The 25599-nt window shown below is 46.5% G+C and overlaps 2 protein-coding genes across 9 annotated transcripts; one reads left to right on the forward strand and one right to left on the reverse strand.

Moving 5' to 3' along the window:
* Positions 1 to 246: 246 nt before the first annotated feature.
* Positions 247 to 13147, reverse strand: MDH2 (malate dehydrogenase 2). Its single transcript, XM_066635095.1, has 9 exons — positions 12990 to 13147; positions 9080 to 9248; positions 7355 to 7438; positions 6754 to 6863; positions 6159 to 6284; positions 3215 to 3292; positions 1871 to 1970; positions 963 to 1114; positions 247 to 567 (listed from the first exon to the last, which is right to left on the reverse strand). The coding sequence occupies exons 1-9, from the start codon at positions 13053 to 13055 to the stop codon at positions 436 to 438; spliced, it is 1017 nt and encodes a 338-aa protein (XP_066491192.1). The 5' UTR covers positions 13056 to 13147; the 3' UTR covers positions 247 to 435.
* Positions 13148 to 13416: 269 nt separating this feature from the next.
* On the forward strand, positions 13417 to 25599 carry STYXL1 (serine/threonine/tyrosine interacting like 1). Of its 8 annotated transcripts, XR_010794808.1 has the most exons (11): positions 13601 to 13687; positions 14279 to 14509; positions 16920 to 16981; positions 17786 to 17930; positions 18281 to 18334; positions 19319 to 19494; positions 20685 to 20830; positions 21831 to 21931; positions 23742 to 23851; positions 24431 to 24682; positions 25168 to 25246. XR_010794808.1 is itself a non-coding variant. In XM_066635838.1 (10 exons), exons 2-10 carry the CDS (start codon positions 14407 to 14409, stop codon positions 25297 to 25299), a joined length of 1029 nt encoding a protein of 342 aa, XP_066491935.1. In that variant the 5' UTR covers positions 13417 to 13493; positions 14279 to 14406; the 3' UTR covers positions 25300 to 25599. The 8 variants fall into 8 exon arrangements, 7 of the variants coding, with proteins under 7 accessions (XP_066491935.1, XP_066491940.1, XP_066491938.1 ...); XM_066635838.1 differs by lacking the exons at positions 13601 to 13687; positions 24431 to 24682 and adding an exon at positions 13417 to 13493 and having other exon boundaries at positions 25168 to 25599; XM_066635837.1 differs by lacking the exon at positions 24431 to 24682 and having other exon boundaries at positions 25168 to 25599.

Raw genomic sequence — 25599 nt, forward strand, 5'->3', positions numbered from 1 at the left:
CTCAGCCTGGAAAAGATGTGGGAGTAGCACTCAAAATGCCACTGCTAGTAACCAACCAGAAGGCCACAATACAGAATATGGGAGGGAGGGGAAGAGGCAGCCTTTTCTCGATTGTTGGAGGGGGTGTTTACCTCTCCCATCTGGTAAAACTAAAACATACAGAAGCATTCTGGAAAGATATTTGGGAAATCTTTCTTCTGCCCCAGGTACACAGATCACTAGATCACAACACCTTGACCCAGGAAAGACCCTGAAAAAATAATAGGCTGCTTTATTGAGGGTTCCAATTGACAGATGATGAGGCAGGAAATACACTCGAGACAAAGGCCACTGGAGCAAAGCCCCTGCCTCGCCTCCAGACGCCTTCACAGTGACATGATGCACCTTAATAAATTAAGGGGACTGCAGTTCTCTGCTGCTGCTGCTGTCGCCACTTCACTTCATACTCTTGGCAAACTCCTCGCCTTTCTTGATGGAGCCTTTCAGCTCTGAAATGGCATCAGCCACCATCTTCTCTTCGAAAGGAGAGATCTTGCCGATGCCCAGATTTTTCTCAATACCGTTTTTCTAAGAGCACAGGGAAGGAAAGTGGAAAGTTAACAGACTGAAGTGGTGCTGGGAGACCAGGACTAGATGTACAAAGCAGCTCATAAAGAGAGACTTCCCACCCTAGTTGGGAAACACGCAGGAAACACACACAGACATGAAAGAACTCTGAAAACACAGCTAGATGATCACGATCACTTCATTCCAAGCTCAAGGCCTGGCAGTGCCCAGCCCTCCTGTTCCAGGAACCCTCCCCACCTGGCAGCAGTTCCAGTGCTTTGTTCTGATTGTCCAGTTCCTGCTGCTATTTGGTACAGCCTCCTGGATCTAATTTTTAGGCCTGGACTTCAGAAACTGCTAGTGCTGGAAGGACACCTAAAAACATAGCACGTTAGTGGACAGTTCAGGCTACACACCCCAAGCAGCAATGGTGTGGAGAAATATGTGCATTCCGTTTCCTCCGACCGGACGAAGGAGCACTCAATGACTCCCTCCTTCCCATTCATCGCGTCTAGGACAGAGAAGACAAACCGGGCGCCAGCATAGGCCATGGATAAGGTGGCTGATCCTATCGGAACAGATTGGAGAAACAAGAGTCAGAGGTGCAGACAGACAAGCTTCCATTCTCCCAACGGCCCAGCCCAATTCTGATGCCACCAGCGAGGCTTCATACAGAGGACCTGCACGTTGCAACTTTTCAGGATGGGTACAAGAAGCAGTTAAAGCTACATACAGCATTCCCAAAAAGTGCAATCTTTTCTTGTTTTTAACAGTCCTGAAGCACCCTAAAGACTAAGAAATGTACAGCAGCACCAGCTTCTGGGGGCAAAGGCCACTTCACAAGATGCATCCAGTATTAACCTCACGCATTTCTAGTACATGAACATTGATGTTATAAGAAGTTTGTTAGCTGTTCAGATGCAACAAGGACCAGAAGGGGAATGCAAGGCCACCAGAACAGTCCCGAAGAACATGAAGGTCAACCGACTCTTCAGAAGGTGCCCCCCCCCATCACCATAGGAAAAAGGATCAAAATTGAGGCTTGAGCAGCTGGTAAGGTTAATTTTTTTCAGTCTTGTCAAGTTAGGTGTGTCCTGAAAGTGTTTTTAAAAAGTAGGCCCCAGCGCTAAAAAGTTTGGGAACCACTGGCATAGGAAGTAAGAGCTGGAGCGTCGCAACTTGTCCCCGATTTGAATCTCTGGCATGAACCACTGAGTCTCAGTCTCTCCCCCCACCGGTCCCACTTGACAAAGCCACACTGTAATGCTTCCTGGCTCGGAGACACTGCACTGGGTCCAAGAGGGAGCTGTTTCCGTGAACCAACCTGCTCCTGCTTTTGCCTTGACAACTTCTGTTCCGGCCTCCTGGATCCTTCCAGTGAGCGCCACCAGCTGGTCCTGAGGGAACTCCACTTTGGGAGTGCACTGAAACAGGACAGGAAGTAGTAAAGGTAAAGCCCTTCTTAGCAACTCTAACCTGCAGAAATTGAAGTGCTCTCCTGTCACCCTTGCCCAACAGTGTTTACTTCTTCTCAACAGGGAACCGAGAAGGTGTCAGGCCAAACCTGCTCCTGATTAACATAAGAGTCCCTCCTGTATTAGTCAGTTCAGCATCTTTGAGCCTAGACAACTAACTTTTTCCAGGCAAAACAAGCTGTAGGTAAAATCCAACCCTAGCTCAGCCATGTTATCACAGTACCCCCCTGCCACATCATGGCTCCACAGACCCAGGAAGCTGGCAAGGACCCCTACCTACAAAGTGCAAATAAATCCCAAGGTCTGCACAAGAACTCAAGATTGGTAGCCTCTTGTTTTCCAAAGGGGGGGACGACCACCAGCTAAGAAGCTTATTACTCTCCATTCTTGCTGCCCCCTGCCAGTGACACACACTGGAAGTATGAAGGGCAGGATGTCTCATTCGACAGGCTTCCCAGCCAGGGATTAATGGGCCATGTGCCTGGTGAGTGTGCACCACATTTAGCATAGACTGGAAGGAAAATAAAATCAAGATGGTGTCGATGGCCACCTACAGGCTGTTAACTGGCCAATCCCAGTTAACTCACTGCAAATGTTCCTTTCAATAAGAGTAGCCTAATTTCTAGCCCAGGGAGAAACATGGTTTTTTCCACCACAACCTGGAGCCTGGGCTACTGTCATGGGGGGTTTCCCTCCATGACGAGTGAAACAAGTCCAGCATGGAGCATCACCTTCTTGCCAAGTGTCCCACAGCCCCCTCCTTCAGACATCCCACTTTACTAGATATTCTACCACATGAAATAAAACTCTCCTCCCTCCTTGGTTCTACATCTTCACTGCCAGCACCACCCACCCTCTGTGCTGGCACTGGGTCCATCTCCAAGGCTCCCCAACCTCACCTTCATAGGTTTCAGAACTGCTGAATGTTACCACCTGCTCTTTGGAAAGGAGCTGCTGTCAGCCTGTGTGGGAGGAGGCCAGAAAGTGATAACAGACCGCAAAAGTTCCATCTGAAATGTTGTGTGGTTCTTGAAAGATACAACCTTTCTTTAATTGTAAAAATCCCTACGTGGATTTAAACAGCCTGCCTACGTAAACCACCTTGAATTAAAGCCTGAGGAGAAATCTGACGACCAAGAAAGGCAGTATATAAATACCTGTATTATTATTATTATTATTATCGTAGCACATACCTGAGAGATCAGTGGGATGATGGTCTTCCCTGCATGACCGCCAATCACTGGGACATTTACGCGAGCTGGATCCAAGCCCTAAGGAAGAGGCGGGCTTCAGCAAGGATTTCAGGCCAGAAAGTCTGTGATAAGCTACACGAGGCTGAGCAGGCGCGGATGAACCCTGAACGCCACAAACCCATGGCCAACAGACCCAAGCATCTTCTGACATGTCTGTACATATTCTATTCACCTGCAGATTTGTGTGCAGACATGGAGCTAGGTCTCCAGAGAAGTAATCCCAAGAATCCTGACTTTTAACTCATACCAACACCCTAAACAGCAGGTTCCTAGTCTCCGTAAAGGCAGAAAGAAATTAGTACACTGATGGATGACGCCTGGTTAAAGCTGATGCCCTTCTAATCTGTAATGAGAAGTGCAGCACTAGCACCTCCTATCCCGCTTCAGTCTCCCAAGTTCCAGTCTTGCTTGCCAAGATATTAGAAACCACAAGAATGTGGGTGGGGGATGGTTAGAATTAATCACCTGTATACAAATCTATAAAACTGGCAAATTACTCTTCATGGGTTGTGGGGGGGGGGAAGCTGTACCACCCATGGTATTTGGATGGTGTCATGAATAAGTCCATGTTAGGCCTAAGTTGACATGAAAAGCCTGAACCAAACTAAGAAAGTGTAACTGAGAAGTTGCTAGCAGTTCCCAGCTGCAGGAATGTGGGTAAATAAACTAAGAGGAAGGAATGTGTTGTCTCTCCTTCGATGGCCGGGAAGGACAGATAACAGGAATTACGACCAATTGGAGTGCTTGGCACCTCAGCAGACAGAGAGTCTCCTTATCAAGGGTGATTCAGTGCAGCTGTGGATCTTCAGTTGGGAGGGGTAAGAACTATGAGGAGTTAGCAACCAGGCCAACTTCGAGAAGGTTCTGTTCATCAAGGGTTCTGATTGGACAGTCTAATAATTATGAAGTCACCTCAGTACTATTAGCATAAGAGGTATAATAATGAGTGCCCAGGGGGGTGTTAGAAGTCCCTCTTGGACAGAGAGTCTCGGGTGCGATGATCTGCACACATGTAAGCTCCCTTGTCCATCATGGGCACCTGGCCCCATAGGTAGCCCTGGAGCTAAGAGATCTACAAGAGTAACTGACCCAGGTGAGAGATAGGTATGAATAGAGATAGCCAGCTAACTTTAATATTTTATTGCTGATATCTTTCCTAGATGTTTATGCCTCTAGCATTTGCTGCCTTATTGTAGAGTGTGTAACCTTAATAAACTAAATAGTACTTAATAAACTAAAATATCTTTGTTGGTATAAGTTGCTTCATTGTCTGTTGGAAACAAAGGTTCAGAATCCTGCTTAGCCGTTCAGCAAACTACCAAATACTCATTGAGGTCTAGTAACTTGAGGACTGAGGCTTTAATTAGGGAAAGAGCTCAGTGCCTGCAAGGGATAGCATTAAGCCTAGAGCAGGGGTGCTCACACTTTTTTGGCTCGAGAGCTACTTTGAAACCCAGCAAGGCCCGGAGATCTACCAGAGTTTTTTTTACAATGTTTGCGCCATCATAACATATAACATTTATGTGTACAATGTATGTTGGTGTACCTTGAGCCCCACTGAGTATAACAGGACTTACTCCTGAGTAGACATGCCTAGGATTAGGCTGTGAGGCTGCAATCCTAGCCACACTTACCTGGGAGTAAGCCCCATTGAGTACAATGGGCCTTACTCCCGGTGTTTCCTCCCAGAGGCACCTGAAGGGGGGGGGGTCGGCACTCTGCAATCTACTCATTTTGCTTCGCGATCTACCGGTAGATCGCGATCCACCTATTGAGCACCCCTGGCCTAGAGGGTCTCAGTGTCCAAGGACTAAGGCACTGGCACATACAGGGTGGTGGCAGTACTACCGGGCAAGGGGCCTTGAGGGTTTTAAGGTTCAAAAAACCAAGAACCCTAAGTCTCCTAAACCCCCTTTGTTTATGACAGGTGGCCTTTGAGCTTTATAGCCCCAAACAATCTGATACGAGGGGTGTGCCAGCTGAAAATCGGTAACAGACTTCCAAAGTCTGACTTCTGGAGACACAGCTGAATACTTCAGCCATAAGCAAAGCAAGTTCAAGTGCGGACAGGGAGGAAGGTTTGTTCCAACTGCCACTTCTTTCCACACTGATAGCAGGCTAATAATATGCATGGGATAGTTCCGAGAAGGACCCGGAGTGCAGATGAAGCCCAGAGAAGTAAATCAAAACCACATCACGGGATTTCTATTTATTATCCCTGTGACCTTATGCCAAGGTGAAGAGAGGACATGCCATTCTGTTCAATGGGGCACAGCATTTTCCCACTGGCTGGAGACCAGAGTTTTTGTTAGCCTCGAGATCTTGGACAGAACAAGAAATCCTCCCCTTCTCCAACAAGTCTTTCCTGGTTGGCAAAAGAGCTCGAGGCCTCAAATGCCAAATTCCCTACTCTCACAGAGCAGGGGGAATGAGACCTCTGCGGCAGAAGCTGTGAAGGTCAGGGCTCCAGTCACCCCAGCTGACCAAGGTGGAAGTGGCAGCGGCTGAGAAACTGCCCAAGCACCAGCTCGTGTGTCACCAGTGGCAGAGTGGCTGCTGCCCCTTCACAGTCTGCTGTAAGAGCTGGGAACCTGGCAATAATTTGACAGGCTGATTACATCAGCATTTAACTTCGAAGGTACAGTTTTGTCTTCGCGGAATGTAGGTAAGAAGTGCAAGCAACACCTGGTCAAGGTTCTGAAACTTGGAAGAGTTCACAAGAACCAAGAGCGGTACGGATGGCTTTACTGCCCTGCTTCATACACCTGCCATTCCCAGCACACCAACAGCACTGGGGATTTAGCCACAACCATTTGGCCTATTCGTATTTAGGGCAGAAAACTACAGGGTAAGCGAAGCTGTAAATAGGAGACCACAAACCAACCTTTAGTTCAGCCACGAAAGTATTTGCTCTGACAATGTCCAGCGTCGTGACACCAAAAATTCTGTTGGGGTTGTACACTCCATGCTTCTTAAACACCTCTGAAGTAATTGGGATAGTGGAATTGACCTGAGGGCAAGAGAGAAATTCATTACCCTGTTTAATTTTGTTTCTTTAAATTCATACCCTGCTTCACAGCTCTTTAGGGTCTCCCTTGGAGCCATCTGCATCATACAAAAACCACAATTTCATATTCATTTTTTAAAAACTTTTAAAACATTTTTTAAAAACTTAAGACCTAGGAACTGTCAAACATATGACAGAAAAGGAAACATCTGGTTTTATGAAAAATTCTAGTGTACTATACTTCCTGATACACTTCCTCCTTAACCCATTTCTGCCCAGCTCACAGGTGTACACATTTGATCCCTGTTGCGTATATGCAACATTGGGCAGAAATGGCTTAAGAAAAGCAAAAGTACATCTCTTGCCCTCCCAAACTTCCTGCAGCTACAGCCTCTGTATCCATTTATTAGCAAGCAATTCATCCAACTACAAAACTTTCAAGGAATGTCCTGTTTGCAGCTGAATTCCTTACTGGATTTGCAATAACGCAGATCATGGCTTCAGGGCAATGCTTGGCACAAGCGGCCGCCAAATTAGCAACGATGGTGGCATTTGTGTTGAAGAGGTCATCACGGGTCATGCCTGCAAATCAGATTAGAGAGATGCTGTTAAGCCCAATCCAAAACCCATTCAAATAAACTGTGGTACCAGCATGTTAAGAGAGCAAACTGGAGCTTAGAAGAATCAACGGTTTGCAAGCAGGAAAGTAGTATCAGTGAGACTGGACAAGAGGGTGCAAAGAACATTGAGAAGGCCAAGATCTCTTAGGTGGAACAGAGAATGAGAAAAAGGGCAAGGAAGAGGCTTAAAACATGCACTGCTTTGAACCCACTGCACATGGAAATATTTAAATGGGTAACACACACACTGCTAAATGCATCAAAATGGACACTTGTACATAACAGCAAACCTAAATCTGAACCGCTATGACCAACAGCCAATAAGGATCACAGACAGACATGGGATTACCAGGATTCCTGGCCCACTCCTCAAGCACCACACTGGTAAACAGATGTTAGCCCTGTTGGGTGGACTAGCCCAACCCAGACTCTCTCAAACAAGAAGCAACTTACCTGGCTTTCTAGGGACTCCAGCTGGAATAACAACCACTTCACAGCCCTTCAGAGACTCTGGCAACTGCTCAGGGCCCAGGAACCCTGAAGCAGCAAGACATACAAACATATTTACATACTGTTCTACTGGCAGTGCTATTCACAAAACTAGCAGCGACATTCTAAAAACCACCACATATTCTCCTTCCCCTCTCATTTCAGGACTCAAAAAGTGAGAGTCCTTGGTTATCTGGAGAACCTAGGAATTGGTTCAGACCAGTTTTAAGTCAGTTCCTTCAGCTGCATTCCAATAACTCAGGATATAGCATCCTACCACTTCAGTTACCAGTATGACTGACAGAGACACACAGGTTGCTTAAGCGTTTTAGAATGCAGCAGGTCTGTCAAGCAAGCAGAGTGTCTGCTTCACTTTGCACTTGGGAAGTCCATTCAGGCTGCTAAATCCACAGAAACAAGCAGAGCGCCAGATGAAACCAGCTCAGAGTCAATTTACAGGACATTTCTCTAACAGATTTGCTTGCTTATCATTAAATGCAGTCTAGTACTGCTAGTTTGAGCAACAGCCTTCTTATTAGACAAGGGCACCAAGACTTCCACAAAGAAATTAAAAGTTGGCTGTCTGTCCCTCTCAGAGACCAAGATTCTGAAAATGAGAGTATCATTCTGGGGATCCTTCCAAAGAGGGAATAAAGAGGAGGTCCAAATTCACTGCCACTGCAGACACAGACAACCAACCATTTCTTGCATTGTCATCCTCCTGTAAGGTAAGCTGAAGTCACAGCAGTCCCACAAGAGGACGACTTGGATCAAAAAATATGGAGTGGAAAAAGGAGGACATCAGCAGCAAACAGCTGCAAGATGACTCTAGCTACCTCGTGTTCATTTTTATTGAAATTTTTGTGACTATGGGCTCTCTCTAAGCAAGGTGGGGAGGGATTCCAACAACAAGTCACATATTCGTATTCCCAAAAGACAGTTAACATACAGTTAAAATGTGCCACTGCCAACTGGGCAAAGAGGTGCTGTTTCAAGTGGTGCTCCCCTTGTATTTAGCAGGGGGAAAGCAGCTGCCCTATTTGCCCCAAAGCAGTATCTTTTCTAGTGGCCTGTGTTTCTTCTGATCATCTTTTTATATTGTAAGCCCTTTTGGGACAGGGAGCCAATGGGTTATTTGATTTTCCCTGTAAACTGCTTTGTGAACATTTTGCTGAAAAAGTATATAAATATTCTCAGCCTTGTTAAAAAATAGAATTACTCTAGCTTATAATAACAAGCACAGTATTTACCATGGAGAGGCCGGTGAAGCACCTGTTCTGTACACAGAAGGTACCAATTTGATTCCCAGCTTATTTAGTTCAGAGGATCTCAGACAGCTGAACTAAGAAAGGCCTTTCTTTGCACAAGTCTTTGGAAAAACTGCTGCCATCTGTACTAGGTAAGATGAGCAAAAGGTCAGGTGCGAGCAGATGGTCACTTCCAAGCAGCTAAACTTGGAAAGGCTGTAGGTGGCAAAACTCTTGAACAATTCTAAATTGATGCTTTCAAGACTGGCCTGCTCAACGATCAAGCAGTTTTTATAGACCAAGTGACCAGGTTTGGTTCTGGGAAAAGCCTGTGTGTCTTGAGTTCTGACAACCAAGCTGGTAACAACCAAGCAAACCCCCAAGGCAGCCTTTGGAATATCAGCAGGAAGCAAAACGCCAGGCACAGATGGGCATCTCATACCTTTGACTTCTGCTCTTGTCTCGATGTGGCTGAGGTCAGCTGCAACGCCTGGGGTGTGGGCAATATCATACAGGTTGAGGTGCCTGATTAAGGGGCTATTCTTCAGCAGGAGAGAGAGAGGCTGGCCAATGCCACCAGAGGCACCCAGCACGGCCACCTTGGCATTTTTCTGGAGGGGAAAAAAAATGCTTAGAGGTGGGAGATTCTCTTAGGCTAGCCTGGGGCAAATAAGAGATTCTTTGATACAAGGAGCCTCTAAGATTTGCATCATAGCTCAGGACATGCGACTTCTAGAATGGCTTTAAACTGCTCCACTGGAGAGAAAATCTACCTCCGTGATGTCTGCTTAGTCATTAAAATCACTGCAGCTAGAAATCTTGACAGCTACAATCACAGAACAAGGGCAGGACTGCCATGTGACATTGAAGAGTCAATTGTTGCTTCCCCCCCGCCCCCCTGGAAATCCAATCCCCCCAATCCTGGAAATCCAAGCTCTTTGAAGACACTTCTAGCTTTCACGACTGCACAGAAAAGACAGAAACACAAAGTGTGGTTGGTGGGTTTCTATTACACTGTTGCATACTAGGCAAATCTGACTGGGATTTTCCTATAAGCAAAGGATTATACACAAATCCAAATCCTTGCTCATAGTTCACACTTTTGCCTCCCTGATACAAGCATATTCTTTCTTCCTGGTCTGCAAAGCATCAACTTTTACAACCATACATTGTGGAGAGAAAAGAGAGATTAACTCAGATCAAACCCATCTCCTCCCTTCCTAGGAATTCCCTCCTGATATCCCACTAGTATTTCTTACTGCTGAAGGAGACTATAACAGAACAAATCCATTGACTGGCACATTGGGGCACTGCTCACAATGCAGTTCTGAAGGGAAAGAACTGCCAATAATCCTGAGCCAAGAAAAGGTGAACCCACAGCACCACGTTGTAATCAGCTAACTGGCGATAAAGAGGGAAGTTCCAAGACAATCTTCACTGAAACTTTGTCTGCATTCAGACACACTTCATGTTTGACCTTGGGCCCAACTAGGAAGACTTTCAAGTCCAACAAGGGCAAGAGACACTTTTCTGTTGCTGCAAAGCAACTTGTATTCCTCTGAACGTAATGGCCAGTGGCAGAGCTATTCTCTTCTAATCATCCCTCAAATCCTATTTTTAAAACTATCCAAGCTAACAGCCATCATTACGCCTTGTGACCACAAGTTCTGTAACCCAATTATGTTAAGGACATGCTTTTGTCTTTCAGACATTGAGAGACCTGCCCATTCTCTCAATGACAATGTGCCCTGGTATTGTCATAGGAAGAATATATCTCTATCCATGCACACTCTCTCTGACTGAATGTAATTTTATACAGCTATTGTTTCCTAAACTAAGTGAACTCTGCAAGGTGCACACACTGGTATGGCCTCTCTCTTCAGCAGCTGATGGAGAGTTTGGACCACCATCTCCAACTCATAGCCAACCCAGTATCCCTTCCCTACAGGCTTTGCTCTGGTCCAGGTCGGTGGGGGGGGGGGGAAGAGAGAAGACTGGCACTTGTCTTTTTATATTGTCATGCCTACAAAAATGGTGAGAGAGCAAGATCAGAATATCTCCAACATTTGAGAAGATATTCAGCATGAAACCATAACTCATAAGATAGTACTTCAAAAGGCTCCGATAACAAGAAGGAAAGAATGACAAAGAAAGCCTGTTGCAAGACAATTTTCAAAGAACAAACCAAAGCCTCTAGTGAAGTACAGTTGTGCTCAGCTAAGAAGTGAAATGTTATTCAGAAACAAAGCAAGGGGTAACAGAGTCTGGTTCCTCATACCGTTTCCAATTACAGATTTAATTCCAACAACTTGGGGCAGACAAATACATAAAGCTATTAAAAGATTATTTTTAATTAAAGACTGAAATATTTGTATTGCAATCTTGTTTACTCAGATTGGCTCCTTATGCCAAGGGAGCTTACTTCCAACATCTAGCCCAGGTGCCTCCCCCTTCCAAGATTAGGAGTACAATATCCAGACAGTATTCAACTTCTGGATTTTAGAGATAGCCTATCTCTGAATGCCAGGTGCAAGGGAGCAGCAACAGGATACAGGTATTTTGTTGCCTTGTGTGCTCCCACTGTGAGACACAGGAAGTCAGACTATATGGGCCTTTGGCCTGATCCAGCAAGGCTCTTCTTATGTTCTTAAAGGGCTTTTACAGTCACAGAATTCTGTGACATGCTCCTTACCTGGAGCCTGTTTCACATCTTCCGAATGCAGCAATTATCCTTCAAATTTTCACAAATACCAGCACAGTTGGTTTTATGTATTGGCTGCGTCTGTTACTTTTCTGCCACCTTTTTTTGGTTGTTTCAGTTATAGTACTGCTATTTTTTTGATCTGTTACAAATGTAGCCGCTTTGGATTTTATAATGAAAGAAAAGCAGAATATAAACATAGAATATAAACATACATACATCCATACATGTGCATGACACTTCATATACAAAGAAAGTGCCTCATCCCAAAGGAGCTCACAATTTAAGAAGACATGCAAGGCAGACAACAGAGGAAGAGCAAGGAAATGAAAACAAGAAAACATATGCAGTTATTTCATGTGTTTGTGTGCTTAGGCTTAATTACAGTACCATATGTACAGCAGAATAGCTGTTCTCAAACTTTTATAGCACTAGGGTCCACATTTTAAAATGACAATCTGTTGGGACCCACAGGAAGTGATGTCATTAACCTGAAAGTGATGTCATGGCTAGAAGGGACACCATCAAGTTAGACCAAACCTAAGCCGCAATCAGCCTAACATCCCATTACACTTCTGCTATAATTTTGCCAGTTCCGAATTAAAACATCCCACTCAAAGCAGAAGGGAGACTTGAATCCTTGGACAAAGCACCATGCCTCTCTCCTACTGGGTGCCCATCCTGCCCAGCAGCTCTGCACTCTCTATTTCCAGATCTGTATTTTCAACGGTGGCTGAGCTAGGTGCTATGTGGCCCACTTGAAATTGGTTTGTGACCCAGCTAGTGGGTCCCAACCCACAGTTTTGAGAAACGCTGCAGCAGAAGGTGGGGCCAAAAGCTTCTGTGGAAAAGTAGGTTTCAAGAAGAGATAGGAATAGAAGAAAGAAAAGTTCTCCTACTCTTTCATTAGGTCCTCAACTTACACCCATCATTTGCCTGATCAGCAGTGCAGCTAGAGGGAGTGCAAAGGGCTAAATTTACAGGGAGCCTCATTGCAGTGGTGTGCAAGCAGCCCTCCCCTTCGGAGTCATTCCAGGTGGGGGAGAAAAAGTGGTTGCAGCCACTGGAGTACCTGGAGGGGGTGCAAAGTTTTGCAGGGAGCCTCATGGAAGTAGTGTGCAAGTGGCCATACCCTTCGGAGCCATTCCAGGCAGGGAAGAAGTGGTTGCAGCCAGTGGCGTAGCTGGAGGGGGTGCAAAGTTTTGCAGGGAGCCTCGTCGCATGGTGTGCAAGCAGCCCCTCCCCTTCAGAGCCATTGGGGGGGAGCAAAACAGAGACATACTTTGCACCCCCTCCAGCTACGCCACTGGTTGCACCCGAGGACCCTGTGCTGCAAAAACAGGTGCATGCAAGTGCTTGTCAGCCTTTCAGAGCAGCCTTGCACCCCTTCCAGAGCTAACTGGATGGGGAGGATGCCCCAGGAGGAAGGAACTGAAGGGGCAGGGAAGAGGCACTGCATGGGGAGAACACTTGCAGGGGCTTCATGCACGTGGCTTGACACAGGCAGGGTGGCTCCCCCTCCCCCTGATGCAGCTGCAGCCCCTGCAAGCAGCACAGCAGAGCCTGGCCACGGGCGCGCATGCGCAGTGCGCTTCTCGTCCAGGCCCTGAGGAGCCCCCCAATCCTCAACCCCCCCCCCCCTTCCAGGCACCTGTGAAGAGGTGGCGAGCCCCCTGCGGAGCGCGGCAGAGACCGGCCGGTTGAGGCGGGAGAACATGACGGGATCACGGAGGAGGAGCACAGAGTCTCAGCTGCAGCAGCTTCACGAACGACCTCCAAGGCAGCGAGGGCACTCCGACCCCAAACCACGCGAGAAGAGGCGAAGTCAACACCTCTCGCGAGATTTCCGTGCGTAATCTCGCGATATCTATCGAGACAGTAGTTCTTTTGCTTTCCGTGCGCGTCCGCATAGCCTTTCCATGAAGTATCGCGGGATCTAGGATGCGCACCTCTCGCGAGATTTCCAGAACTGACATAATCTCGCGAGATTTCTGGGACTTTTAACATAATCTCGCGAGATTCATTGGGGCAGTAGTTTTTGCTTCGCAGTCTTCCTACAAAGTATCGCGAGAACTAGAAGGCGTGCGCGCGAGGTTAGGTTGCTAAGGAGCGCTTCCCCATAGCAACAAGGAGCGGTGGGGCAAAAAAAGGACAGGTAGGTGGCTTACAGGCCACGTTACTATGGCAACGAGTGGGGGATATCCGTCCGCCGTGGTGATGTTAGCGACGCCTGGCGTCGTTCCTGTCGTGGTTGCCATGATAGCTGTGCAAGGAAGCCCATGGCAACGGTGGCTGCAGTTGCCATAGCAACGAGCATCCCAGGTACCAGTGCTACACAGGTGATGACAGGTGAGCTGATCAGAGACGTGCGGTGGGTGGGGAGGCAGTTGAGGCAGAGCCTCCCCCCCCCAGAGTCCTTCAAAGGGCTGCCACAGTGTGAGTCGGAGGTGGGGAGGCCTTGTACCTGTCGTGGTTGGCATGACAGTGGTGGATGCACAGTTGTCATAGCAACAAGCATCTCGGGTACCAGAGGCACACAGGTGATGGCAGGTGATCGATCAGGAGTGTGTGATGGGTGGAGAAGCAGGTGAGCAGAGCATCTGCACCAGAGTCCTTTGAAAAATCCCATTCTCAGTGAGCCTCATGGAAGTAGTGTGCAAGTGGAGAGGCAGTAGGCTCTCAGTGAGAATTGACATACATAGAATTGTTCTGTTAGCTCCATAGAACTTGGTGGGACTTCCTTTCCACTACCTCTACAATGAACTGAGGTGAATGGGGCTGTGGCCATCCTGAATCTGATCAGACAATATCATTGGCCACAGGCACCCCAGATCCTTTTGTAACAAATTCATATGCCAAATTGTCACTCCAAGTTTCTAGATATTTTGTTCTTTTCTTTGTTAAATGAACAGTAATCCTGACACCGGTGTTCTCTTTCAGAGCACAAATTGGGCTGCCAGCTTGGATCTGAAGGGGCTTTTTCAGTTCTAGGAAGGACCAGCTGAATAGGATCCGTCTTTCAATATTGCAACCATATCCTAAATGTTGGATTTTTTGTACCTAGCACGATGGCTGGGGTGGCACTGTGCGAACCAACAGAGCTGTATAATATTTTAAACCAGGCCACAAAGATCTCTAGACTAGCAGAGCCAAATTATCTGTGCTTATTGGGTAAGTAGTGGGCATGGTAAAGAGTGTGCAGGAGCAGGAGTGGCATTGCAGATGAATGGCACTGGCTAAGGGCCCACGTGGTACCAGCAGCAGTGGTAGTTTCCAGTGTTCCCTCAAGGAGTGCCAATAGTGGAAATGGAAAAGGTGCAAAAGAGAGTGACTAAGATGATTACGGGGCTGGGGCACCTTCCTTATGAGGAAAGGCTGCGGCATTTGGGCCTCTTCAGCCTAGAAAAGAGACACCTCAGGGGGGACATAATTGAAACATACAAAATTATGCAGGGGATGGACAGAGTGGATAGAGAGATGCTCTTTACCAGGGGTGCTCAATAGGTGGATCGCGATCTACCGGTAGATCACGAGGCAAAATGAGTAGATCGCAGAGTGCCGACCCCCCCCCTCCTTAAGGTGCCTCTGGGAGGAAACGCCGGGAGTAAGGCCCATTGTACTCAATGGGGCTTACTCCCAGGTAAGTGTGGCTAGGATTGCAGCCTCATAGCCTAATCCTAGGCATGTCTACTCAGGAGTAAGTCCTGTTATACTCAGTGGGGCTCAAGGTACACCAACATACATTGTACACATAAATGTTATATGTTATGATGGCGTGAACTTTGTAAAAAAAACTCTGGTAGATCTCCGGGCCTTGCTGGGTTTCAGAGTAGCTCTCCAGCCAAAAAAGTGTGAGCACCCCTGCTCTTTCCACTCTCACATAACACCAGAACCAGGGGGCATCCACTAAAATTGAGTGTTGGGAGAGTTAGAACAGACAAAAGAAAATATTTCTTTACTCAGCATGTGGTTGGTCTGTGGAACTCCTTGCCACAGGATGTGGTGATGGCGTCTGGCCTGGATGCCTTTAAAAGGGGATTGGACAAGTTTCTGGAGGAAAAATCCACTATGGTTTACAAGCCATGGTGTGTATGTGCAACCTCCTGATTTTAGAAATGGGCTATGTCAGATGCAAGGGAGGGCACCAGGATGAGGTCTCTTGTTATCTGGTGTGCTCCCTGGGGCATTTGGTGGGGCCACTGTGAGATACAGGAAGCTGGACTAGATGGGCCTATGGCCTGATCCAGTGGGGCTGTTCTTATGAGCTCATTGCAGGGATCTTCCCTGTTGAACTGCAACTGCCTTCTGTGATAAAAATCATGACTGTTAAATCAGTTTATAATTAGTTATTTAAAATAAAATTTAAAATTGGCATTATAGATGTACCCTTGGCAACTGCTCCAGAAGTGAGCAGATAGTATTTCAGTGTAATCTGCTGAGTGTGTGTCACACCAGAACTTCCAGTGATGAGTCCCAGGTTTCTTGCATCCTGCAGCACCAGGGCAGGTCTCAGGAAGAAGGAGCTATTGACCTGGTCTTTGCTGCACTGCAGCACCACCTAGACTATGATAGCCTGAGAGGGCACTGCTGTTATTAACTGTGCCAGCCCTTCAGGTTTTGCAATATAAGTGTAGCACACACATGATGCAATAACATATCTTTTTTAAAAGGCTTAGCTGACCCAGGGGAACTGGGGAACCAGTAGGGACTTGGCTGGCCTTATATAACTGCTGATTTAGACTTGGTCCTTATGCTGCGTGAGGGCCCAATCCTATCCAACTTTCCAGCACCAGTGCAGCCGCAGTGCAGCTTCGAGGTAAGGGAACAAATGTCCCTTTACCTTGAGGAGTCCTCTGTGATTACCTCCCCACCACAGGATGCAGTCCATGCCTTATTGGCATGGTTGCACTGGCACTGGAAAATTGGGTAGAATTGGGCCCTAACTCATGTAGGAGTATAATAGTAGCCACACACACTCTAGTGACTTGCCTCTCATCCTTCATTCTCTGGCCTCTTCCTCATCTTTGAGAACTTAGCTATCTATTTGAGCAAAATAAAGACTGATTTATCAAGAGCAGGTCCCAGAAAACAGGAACTTCCACTCTTAAGGCATGCTGTTTTGGTAAAGATAGCAAACAACCTGTGAGCTGTTGATGGCATTAAGAGATTGCAAAGCAGAGAGGGAGGGAATACAAAAAAAGCAACTTGACAAAAGGAATCAAGAACACTAGAGACAATGCAGGTTGTGACTAATATTCCAGAGGAGCTTTCCATCCATTTTCTTAAACTGGGAAATAAGCCTATCCCCACTCTGCAGAAATACTCTGAGGGTTGTTGACTCTGCTCATACGTTATGCTAGCTATTCCTCCAGATGCTGACATGAGAAATAAAATGAATCAAGTGATTAAGGGTTGCCATGAGCCCAAGGAGGCTGCCTGTTGTGTCTCTGAATGATTTGCTACCCCAGCTGTCCTCTCCTATGCATGAATGAGGCAAAGATAAGCAAAGCAAGGAACTAGCTGGCCACATCAGTGCTTTCTTTTCTCTGTCCCTCTTTTCACTTCTGCTGTTTGTTTCCAGATGCTCGTACAAAGCGGGAGTACAATGAAAGCCATGTGATAACAGCAATACGAGTCAAACAGGCAAGTAATAGTTTTGGGTACACTAGTCACATGTACATATGACCTCCTATACCCCTTGCCAACTGAAGATAACACTTCCTGTGTCTCTGGCCACAAGAACTTGTGCTGAAATAAATGTGTTATTCTTTACAAGATGCTTTAGGTGTTTTTGTTTGTTTTTGTTTTGAGTTCAGAGAGATACCTGAACAACTTTTATTGTTGAAAAGCAACCCCACATGCAGGGTGTGAAAAACTGCAGGCAGGTGGTGAAGTACATGGTACCGCAGTGCTCAGACATATTCTCTTGTGTACATGTGCACTACAGAGAAGGTATATTCACTGCTCATTCAGTGCAATCTTATACAAATCTACTCAGAAGTAAGTTCCGCTATGTTCAGTTGGATTGATGGGAAATTGAGCTCAAAGCAGCTCACAGAAATAAGAAGATATCAAAACCATAATGTAAATAGCAGTTCTGTCAATGTGGCAGTATATTCACAAACTCAAATTCAAAACAGAATTACCTATCAGCGATTTAATAAGCAATTGATACAATTTTTTAAAAAACATGAACATAAACCAAAGATAATTTGTCATAAGAATCAGTATCATAAACACATATACAAATATTCCAATCAAGAAGTCTAAGACAGTTGGCTCATGTCCTCCACTCCCTTTCAGCTGGAGACCCACTAACAGTATTGCCCAATTTTCCTCCTGACACCAACTTAAGCACTGTATTGTGATAAGGAAACATGTATAGTGTACATTTAGTAGCATAATTAGCCTGAAGCTTAATCCAGCGCTCTCTTTCTCTTTTAAAAGAATCTTCTGGGGAAGTATATGGTTCCTCAGTCTGTTGACCTGGAATGCGTCAGATACTGTGTGGTGTATGATGGTAAAACAGACAGCTTGGAGGCGGCTTTTGATGTAGATTATGATATTTATGATGTGGATAAAGATCTCAAAGGTAGTACTTCCTCTTAATGTTGCGGTTAAGTAGTCCAGTTCATTTGGTTCGCTCAAGACCAAGGCCTGGAAAAAAGTTTCATAAGTACCTAATTTTCATTGATAAAAGCTGTGCTTGAAGTGGGCATTCTGGGGGGGGGAGGGGGGAATGACAGTTGCAAGGGGAGCAGCAATACTGTAAGTCCCCCTCTCTTTGCTCCCACTTTGGTCATCCTAAGGAAAATCACCAAAATCTCCCCAAGCTCCCAATGTTGTCAATGGGGTAGCAAAATTAAGAGGGCCATTTTGTTAACAGTCATAGGCTGTGTACTCCAAGAATCCATTATAAATATTTCTCATTTTCCACCCCAGTATATGGAAAGCCAGACATCACGGCATTAAGAGGCAAAGTTTCACCTACAGAAAGTAAGTCTGAGGCTTTATTTTGTCGTTGTAGTGATGGGGGGTTGTGATGGCAAAGCAAAAGTCTAAGGTTGAAAACAGGTGGGGTCACATTTGGGAACATTCCTTTCATAGTCTAGTGTTGAGATCTGGAGAAGAAAGAAAAGAAAATGGTTGTGAAGGTTGGCAGTAAATGCCAGCTGTGGACAGTAGCACTGATTGGCCATCTTCTGTGCTACAAACCTTCAAGGGATTTATAAGGGTGGCGTGTTCTGACAGAGGCATAGGAGGACCTAGACCAGTGTTACAACCTCAATCTTTCAGGTAAATTCTCCACTGCCTGGCAGTGAGGTTAATGCAGAGTTAAAGGGCCAAGAGACGAGCAGCAGAGGAGCTTGCCACTTGGCAGCTTGAGGCAGGGGGCGGTCCAGGAGGCTCATGTACCAGCAGCTTCCAGGCAGCAACCGAGGCTGTATGGAGGCAAACAGGCTGCCTCCCTCTTCCTCAGGTACTAGAGGGACCCTGATTCTGACTGTCTTTCAGGATTCTTCCGACTGAGCAGGGTTCTGAACTGGGATATTGCAAGGCCAGCACTGTGCCTCTGGGTCTGAACTTCGGACTAACTGTTGTCTCCATTCTTAAGGTTCCATTGTTGAATATGAGGAGCACAGAGCCAGGGAGCAGTGAGTCCAGTTGAGTCCAATTGGATTCCCTAATTCTGCAGGTGTCCTGGGTGGGGGATTGTCTTGGAGTGTGATCTCTGACATTCTCTCAGGCAGGGTGTCCTGCCTCTTTTCCTCTTTTCCTGATTCCTACTGGAGTTAAGGAGGGAGGACAACTTGTCTGTTTTTGGCTCTTGGGCAGGTCCTCCTGACAATAGGATTCTCATGAAGGGCAGGATAAAAATATAATTATTCAATTTCATGACTCTAATGTATTCACTAGACACAGTGCCTCAAATGAACAGTGCTGCAACCTTTCCTCTCTAGCCACCCATCTCTGTGACAGAACTTCTGTTTCTAGATGCGAAATCAGGATCTGCTGCTCGCTGTGCCCGAGTTTTGCAGCGACTCACTCACTTCCCAGTCATGGTTTTGAGAGGGGGCTACGAACTCTTCACAAGGTCTTACCACTTCCTCAGGACCCAAAAGATCTTTTACATGCCTCGAGTAAGAAAGATTTCAGTAAGGAGAGGGCTGGGGTTCTTTCTTATTCGTAGAACTGTTTCCATTATCTGCCTGTGGAATATGTGGTTGGGTTGAGCTCCTGCTATTTCTTTCCATTGGCACGGGACAGAGGGTGGTGTGCCTCACAGCTCCCCCCACCAGCAGGATCCATAGACTAATCTTCTGGCCTGCCCTGTGGCTTTAGAAAGGAAGGAACCAAGCTGGAGTGGGGACTGGAAGTAAAACTATTAATATAATGCTCATACAAAACTATGGTATGACCACTTGGTACAATTCTGATTGCCACATTTCAACAAGGATATTGTAGAGCTGGAAATGGTGCAGAAGAGGACCACCAAACTGATCCAGGTGCTGGTTCACCTTTGTCAGGAACTAGGGAAATTGCCCCGACCCACACACCAAATACAACAACAACAACAACAACAGTATTTATATACCGCTTTTCAACAAAAAGTTCACAAAGCGGTTTACAGACAAAATCAAATATCTAATGGCTCCCTGTCCCAAAAGGGCTCACAATCTAAAAAGATGCAACACCAGCAGACAGCCACTAGAAAAGACACTGCTGGGGTGAGGTGGGCCAGTTACTCTCCCCTGCTAAATAAAAGAGGAGCGCCCACTTGAAAAAGCGCCTCTTAACCAGTTAGCAGGGGTTAAATATGATGTTATGTTGGAACTACAGGTAGATTTTAACAGTTTGCTGCTGGAGAGCCTGTGTTGGTTCACAAGCCAGGCAAACACATAGTGATGGTACAATCCTATGCATGTCTACTTAGAAGTAAGTCCCACTGTCTACGGTGTGGCTTGCTCCCAGGAGAATGAGCATAGGATTGCAGCCTTAATTAATTAGTTGCCCTGTATGTGTTTGGTGTTGTCCTGTCCATTTCAGCATCACATAAAGTGAACTGTAATATTCAACAAAATCATGATTTTAAAATATATTCTGTAAGATGTTTCTAAGACCCAGTCCATCGAAACAGAAGTACATTCAAGTCCCACAGATTTCTGCAGTGGGAGAGGGAAGTCCCTCCTTTAAATATCTCCCATTGGAAGAAACCAGGCTTGGGAAGGGCTTCCATCTGGGTGAGCTGCACTCAGGAAAAATTATTTTACAAGTTCTCAGGATGGCTCTACTTCAGGCTTCTGAGCTGTGTGCCTCCCTGGCCCCTTTGTTCTTCTCCTGCCAGGAACTAGAGGACTTTAAGCCCTACCCGGTGGAGATTCTGCCTTCTAAACTCTACTTGGGAGACTATGAGCAAGCCTGCAGCAAGCAGATACAGAAGGAGCTGAAAATCCGCGCCCAGATCAATGTCTGTGAGGAGGTTGGCACATTGTGAGTCACATGGATTGCAACAATGCATGGACTCTATTTTCTCTTCTTTTGCAGCCATGCAGGGAAGCTCGCATTTATTACAATCCAATATTAAAAATGTCCTACCTGCACGGCCACTTGCCTAGATGACTTTAAAAGGGGATGAGAGAATTTTTGGAGAAGGCTTCCCCAAAGCATTTGGTTGGCCAAGTAGGAGGCATGATGCTGGACAAATGGGCCCACTTTGGTCTGATCCAGCGACACTCCTCTTATTGAGTATAAAAGTTAGGAATAAAAGCTCCAGGCCCAAAGGCAGTTTACTTCTGCATGCAAGGTGCTTGGAACAAAACAAGGCAAGTCTTCTGCCTTCCTGCCTTCCTTGTGGGCTTCCCAGGGGCATCTGTTTGACCACAGTTGGAAATAGGATGCTGAGGTTCAGGATCCTCAATGTGATCGAAAAGAACTTGCCCTCCTTGCTGTTACCGAAGGAACTGGGAGGGCCAAGGGAACAGTGCAAGACTTACAAGCCCAGAGAGCTAAAGCAGAAACAGGAAAGGACCGAATGAAGAGCAACATCTCTGAGTTGCAAGTTGTGGGTGCTTCATTACCCAAAGCCTGCTAATGGCAAAAAACACATAGGGGCAGCAGGGAAGGCAAATGACCAATCACATCGCAGAGAGGCAGGGCCTCTTGCGTTTCAGGAGTGCATGCATGGTTTCCTACAGAGATGAAGCAAGAAGCAGAACTCTGGCCCAGATCCCAGAAGGAGGCTTGTGTTCTGAATATGCTTATGGCCAACAACCCCCAGTACAGGGGCGGGGGCATATTCCAGATTGTCTGGAGCCATCTTTTTCAGGAGGCCCAGAGGTGATGAAAGAATCCATCACCCTAGACAGGCTGAGCAGAGGCCTGCCTTCTCAGGAGTCTAAAGCAGAAGTAGTCTTGCCCTTTCTCTTAAAATGTGTTCAGTCTTGCATTGGGCTTTTGCAAGCTTCCGAACAGATTTTCTCTTTGTTCCCAGTTTTTTGGAGGAAGGTAGCAGTGATCTCCTCCACATTTCCATTCCCGACTCTCCAGAGGCCGATATGCTCTCCTCCTTTACGACCATCTGCCACTTCATCGGTAAGTAAAACATTCCATCCCCCCTCCACCACACACACAATCAGATGGGGAACCAAGCTTTTTAACAGGATCACATGCACCCTGACTTACTGGCTTATGTGCACTCACAGACTGCCCCTGGCCGGGGTTTCATGTGAACACTGGGTTTCTACATTTTTGAGGGATCAAGTCTCCATGCTTCTTGAAAATGAATATGTTTGTGCAAAAAATGTAATGTGTGAATTGTCCTTGGGTGTCTCAAAGGGCAATCCTAACTGTGCGCTAGGCTGGTGCAAGTCCCTTGCGCCAGGCTGAAAGTATTGCAAACATGCTATAATGCACGTTCATGACTACTCCAGGGTTGGGGAGGCCAGCACAAGGGCATGCGCCAGCCTCCCTGCACCAGATCCAAGCCTGGCAGGGGTAAGCAAGCACCAGCCTAGGGAGGCTTGCATGGGGTGTTGGAGAGGGTGGCCGGAAGGCAAAACGAGGGCAGTTTTGGGTGGGTGGAGGAAAGACTGGGCTTGGGTATGGGATGAGACTGGCCTGGGCAGCTTAGGCCGAATCCTAACCCCCTCCCAGTCAGCCTGACATTGCACCAGGCTGCTCAGATTTGCACCACCTATAAGGGTGGCTGGGGCATTACTTAAGAGTATGGGGATAAAAATCCCCTTACTTTGAGTTGTGCAGCAGCCACCTTCTACCTGACACTGGATACAGCGCAGGCCACTTGGACTGCCTGTTCCAGCACAGGTTAGGGTTATGAGAATAATAGTGCATGTAGGGCCTTAGGAAATTGGCAATCTGGCTTCTTAGAAGGTTTAAGTGAACTGAGCTTACTGGTTTGTCAGCTATAAGAACTTCCTTCTGGATGCATCATCTGTTGGTCCCCAGACCAGGGGCTTTGTGTTCCCTGGGGTCATGCTCAGGGCAGAGAACTTGTTCTCCAGGTCAGTATCTGAATCCCTCTTTCCTGTGTGCAAAATGAGCAGTCAAATGGGAGCTTCACAAAGGATCAAGCCAAACTAGGAAAGCCTAAGACTGGTCTAAGTCTGAACTGGAAGCCTTTAGAGCCCCTTCTTGTGTGGGAGAATCTGGTCCAGGCTGACTTGATGGAGGCACCTTGTTGTTGGCATCCTTCAGTCTCGGAAGACTATGGTGTCGCGCTCTGAATGGTGGTTCTGGAACAGAGTGTCCTCTCCAGTGTGCGAAGCCTGGGTAAAGTAGGTATGGAGGATAGGCTGTTTCCCATGCAGCAAATCCCCCCTCTCCACGTCGCTGGAATGGTCCAATGGAAAGGCAGAGGCCAATATGGTTGGTTCCAGCGGCGTCGCAGGAGTTGCCAGAACGTGACTGTGTTCAGCCATGAACTGCCTCAGGGACTCCGGCTGGAGGCACCAGAGGTCCTGGAAATACTTTCTTCCTATGGAGATGCCCCAAATTAGCTTTGCTAGCTTCCAGGGAATAATATCTGAGGTTGAATCCCACTCTTCTTCCAGGTAGCTAAAGGCAGCACAGTTCTTCACTCCTCCTTTTATCCTCTGTAGGTTAATCTGAGAGAGAGCAATGAATCCATGATTTTCCAGTGAGTTTCATGGCTGAGAGGAGGTTGGAACCCAGGTCTCCCTGGTCCTAGTCAGTCACCCTCATTGCTTTGTCACAGCGGCTCACTCCACACATTCTGACCTGGCTGGAGCTAGCTCCTTAAGGCAATTTCACTCATTGTTTAATCAAACATTAAATCTGTAAAGGGAAGCTATTTTTTTCTGGAGTTTGTGGCTTTCAAATATAGTGTCTGAACAATATGCTGTATTTTGTTTGTTCTTTTTAGATAGTCATATACACAAAGAAGCAGTCCTAGTTTTTTCAACTCGAGGCATAAGCAGGAGCAGTACAGCCATAATAGCTTACCTCATGCATTCTTGCAGGCTTTATTTAAAGGTAAATGCACCAATGGGTGAGGACCTCTGTATTTGTTTGTTCAGTTTATATCCGTTTGCCTTGTAACTGCCAATCAAAGCAGCTCCAAAAATCCAGAATCGCTACAATAAACATTAAAATGAAAATGCCAACCTAACAAAGCAATTCATCATTAGTAAAACTCCGTATTTTATTGCATGCTACAATACGATGCCCATCCATGTAGAAGACACTTTTATGAAGACTGAAAAGACAGAACTCTGCCCCAAGGGGGCTTACAGTCTTTAAAACTGCAGAAGGGAGACGGGGGAAGGAAAGGGAAATGGGTAGATTGGAGACTACAACAGACTACATGTGATTATTTTTGAAATAGTATGGATGACAGTTTGGCTATCAGAGCACCCAGTAAAAATGCATCAGACCTTGCAATAAAAGCATGTTTCTAGTGCACAGGGAGAATTCATCTTCTGTTGGGTTTGGCTTCTGCTGAATCAGACCCTTGGTCCACGTTTCCTAGTGATGTGTGCTCTGACTGACAACAAACTCTTCGGGGTCTTGTGCAGACCAGAGGTCTTTCTCACCATCTGCTACCTTTAACAGGAAGTGCTGGGAATGGAAACTAGGCCACTCTTCCACATGCAGAGTGTTCTGCCACTGAGCTACGCCCTCTCCCCAGGCTAACCTGCAGCTGAACAAGGTGGTAGAATGGACTGCACCACCTGAGGTGCTTAGGAGAGGGTTCTCTTCTAAGAATTCCCTGCAAACAGAAAAACCAGCATAGTAGGCAAAGGATTGGGTCAGAATCCTGGGGTCCAGTCCTGTCCAACTTTCCAGCATCAATGCAGCCCTGAGGTAAGGAAACAAACATTCCCTTACCTTGAGGAGTTCTCTGTGACTGTCCCACCACCATAGGATGCAGTGCTCGCCCTGTTGTCAGAGCTACAGCAGTGCAGAGAAGTTGGATAGGATTGAGGCCTTTAATCTCAGATGCATGCATTTTCTATGCACCAGGGATATCTTGACATTGAGTAGCACTCCTAGGTTGTACCTGCAACCTGTGGCCAGAAGTGGTGGTGCTCTCCATTCCACCACTTCAGCATTCTACCATCCCATTCTGCTGCATGCCCAGACTCAGCCCAGCACTTTTGCCTCTCGCTTTTTAGTCTGGAGGCTTTGAACAAGGATGGGCAACTTCTTGAGCCCATATAGGGCTATATTCTCCTTGGCCTAGACTTTCAGGGCCTAGACTTTCAAGATCCTTCCCTTCTGTTGGTTTTTAACAGGACCCTCCCCCCCCCCCCATTCCTGATGCTTCTCACCTTTCCTCCTCTCTGTAGAAGGCCTGGAGTTATGTCCTGAAGTGCAAAGCCAACATGAGGCCGAACCGAGGGTTTGTCCAACAGCTGTCGGACTGGGAGAAGCGGATTTACATGAGCACAATCACTGATATCTCTGAACCAAACTACTGACCATCGGCAGCTGGCAAAATAAGGTGTCGGAAACACCATCTGTAGGGGCAGCTGAATTGCTCCACAGGGTTTGATCAGTTAGGTTACTGGGTGTAAAAAAAAAACGGTTTGAGAAAGAAACCTGTTGCTTTGAAAGTGTTTTTTTTTTTTTTAAACTCAAATGTTAATTATCACTGTCTTATTGTGATTCTTACCTGTGTCATGGGTTGTGTTCTGAATTTATACAAACAGAAATGAGCAACATTTGGGCCTTCTGTGTGCTCTGTTCAGGAATAAATACATTATTTATGTTTTTCCTCA

The sequence above is a fragment of the Tiliqua scincoides genome, chromosome 8, assembly GCF_035046505.1.
Source record: "Tiliqua scincoides isolate rTilSci1 chromosome 8, rTilSci1.hap2, whole genome shotgun sequence".
Lineage (NCBI taxonomy): Eukaryota > Metazoa > Chordata > Lepidosauria > Squamata > Scincidae > Tiliqua > Tiliqua scincoides.

What these genes read in the sequence shown, in the direction of transcription:
- MDH2 (XM_066635095.1), bottom strand. Translation starts at nt 13,055, where the DNA reads ATGTTCTCCCGCCTCAACCGGCCGGTCTCTGCCGCGCTCCGCAGGGGG. An exon ending in CTTTCGTGGCTGAACTAAAG is followed by an intron (nt 3,293 to 6,158) that starts GTTGGTTTGTGG and finishes CCTCTTCCTTAG; the next exon opens with GGCTTGGATCCAGCTCGCGT. An exon ending in CAAGGCAAAAGCAGGAGCAG is followed by an intron (nt 1,115 to 1,870) that starts GTTGGTTCACGG and finishes CTGTTCCGATAG; the next exon opens with GATCAGCCACCTTATCCATG.
- STYXL1 (XM_066635838.1), top strand. Translation starts at nt 14,407, where the DNA reads ATGGCTGGGGTGGCACTGTGCGAACCAACAGAGCTGTATAATATTTTA. An exon ending in CAGCAATACGAGTCAAACAG is followed by an intron (nt 16,982 to 17,785) that starts GCAAGTAATAGT and finishes CTCTTTTAAAAG; the next exon opens with AATCTTCTGGGGAAGTATAT. An exon ending in GACCATCTGCCACTTCATCG is followed by an intron (nt 21,932 to 23,741) that starts GTAAGTAAAACA and finishes TGTTCTTTTTAG; the next exon opens with ATAGTCATATACACAAAGAA.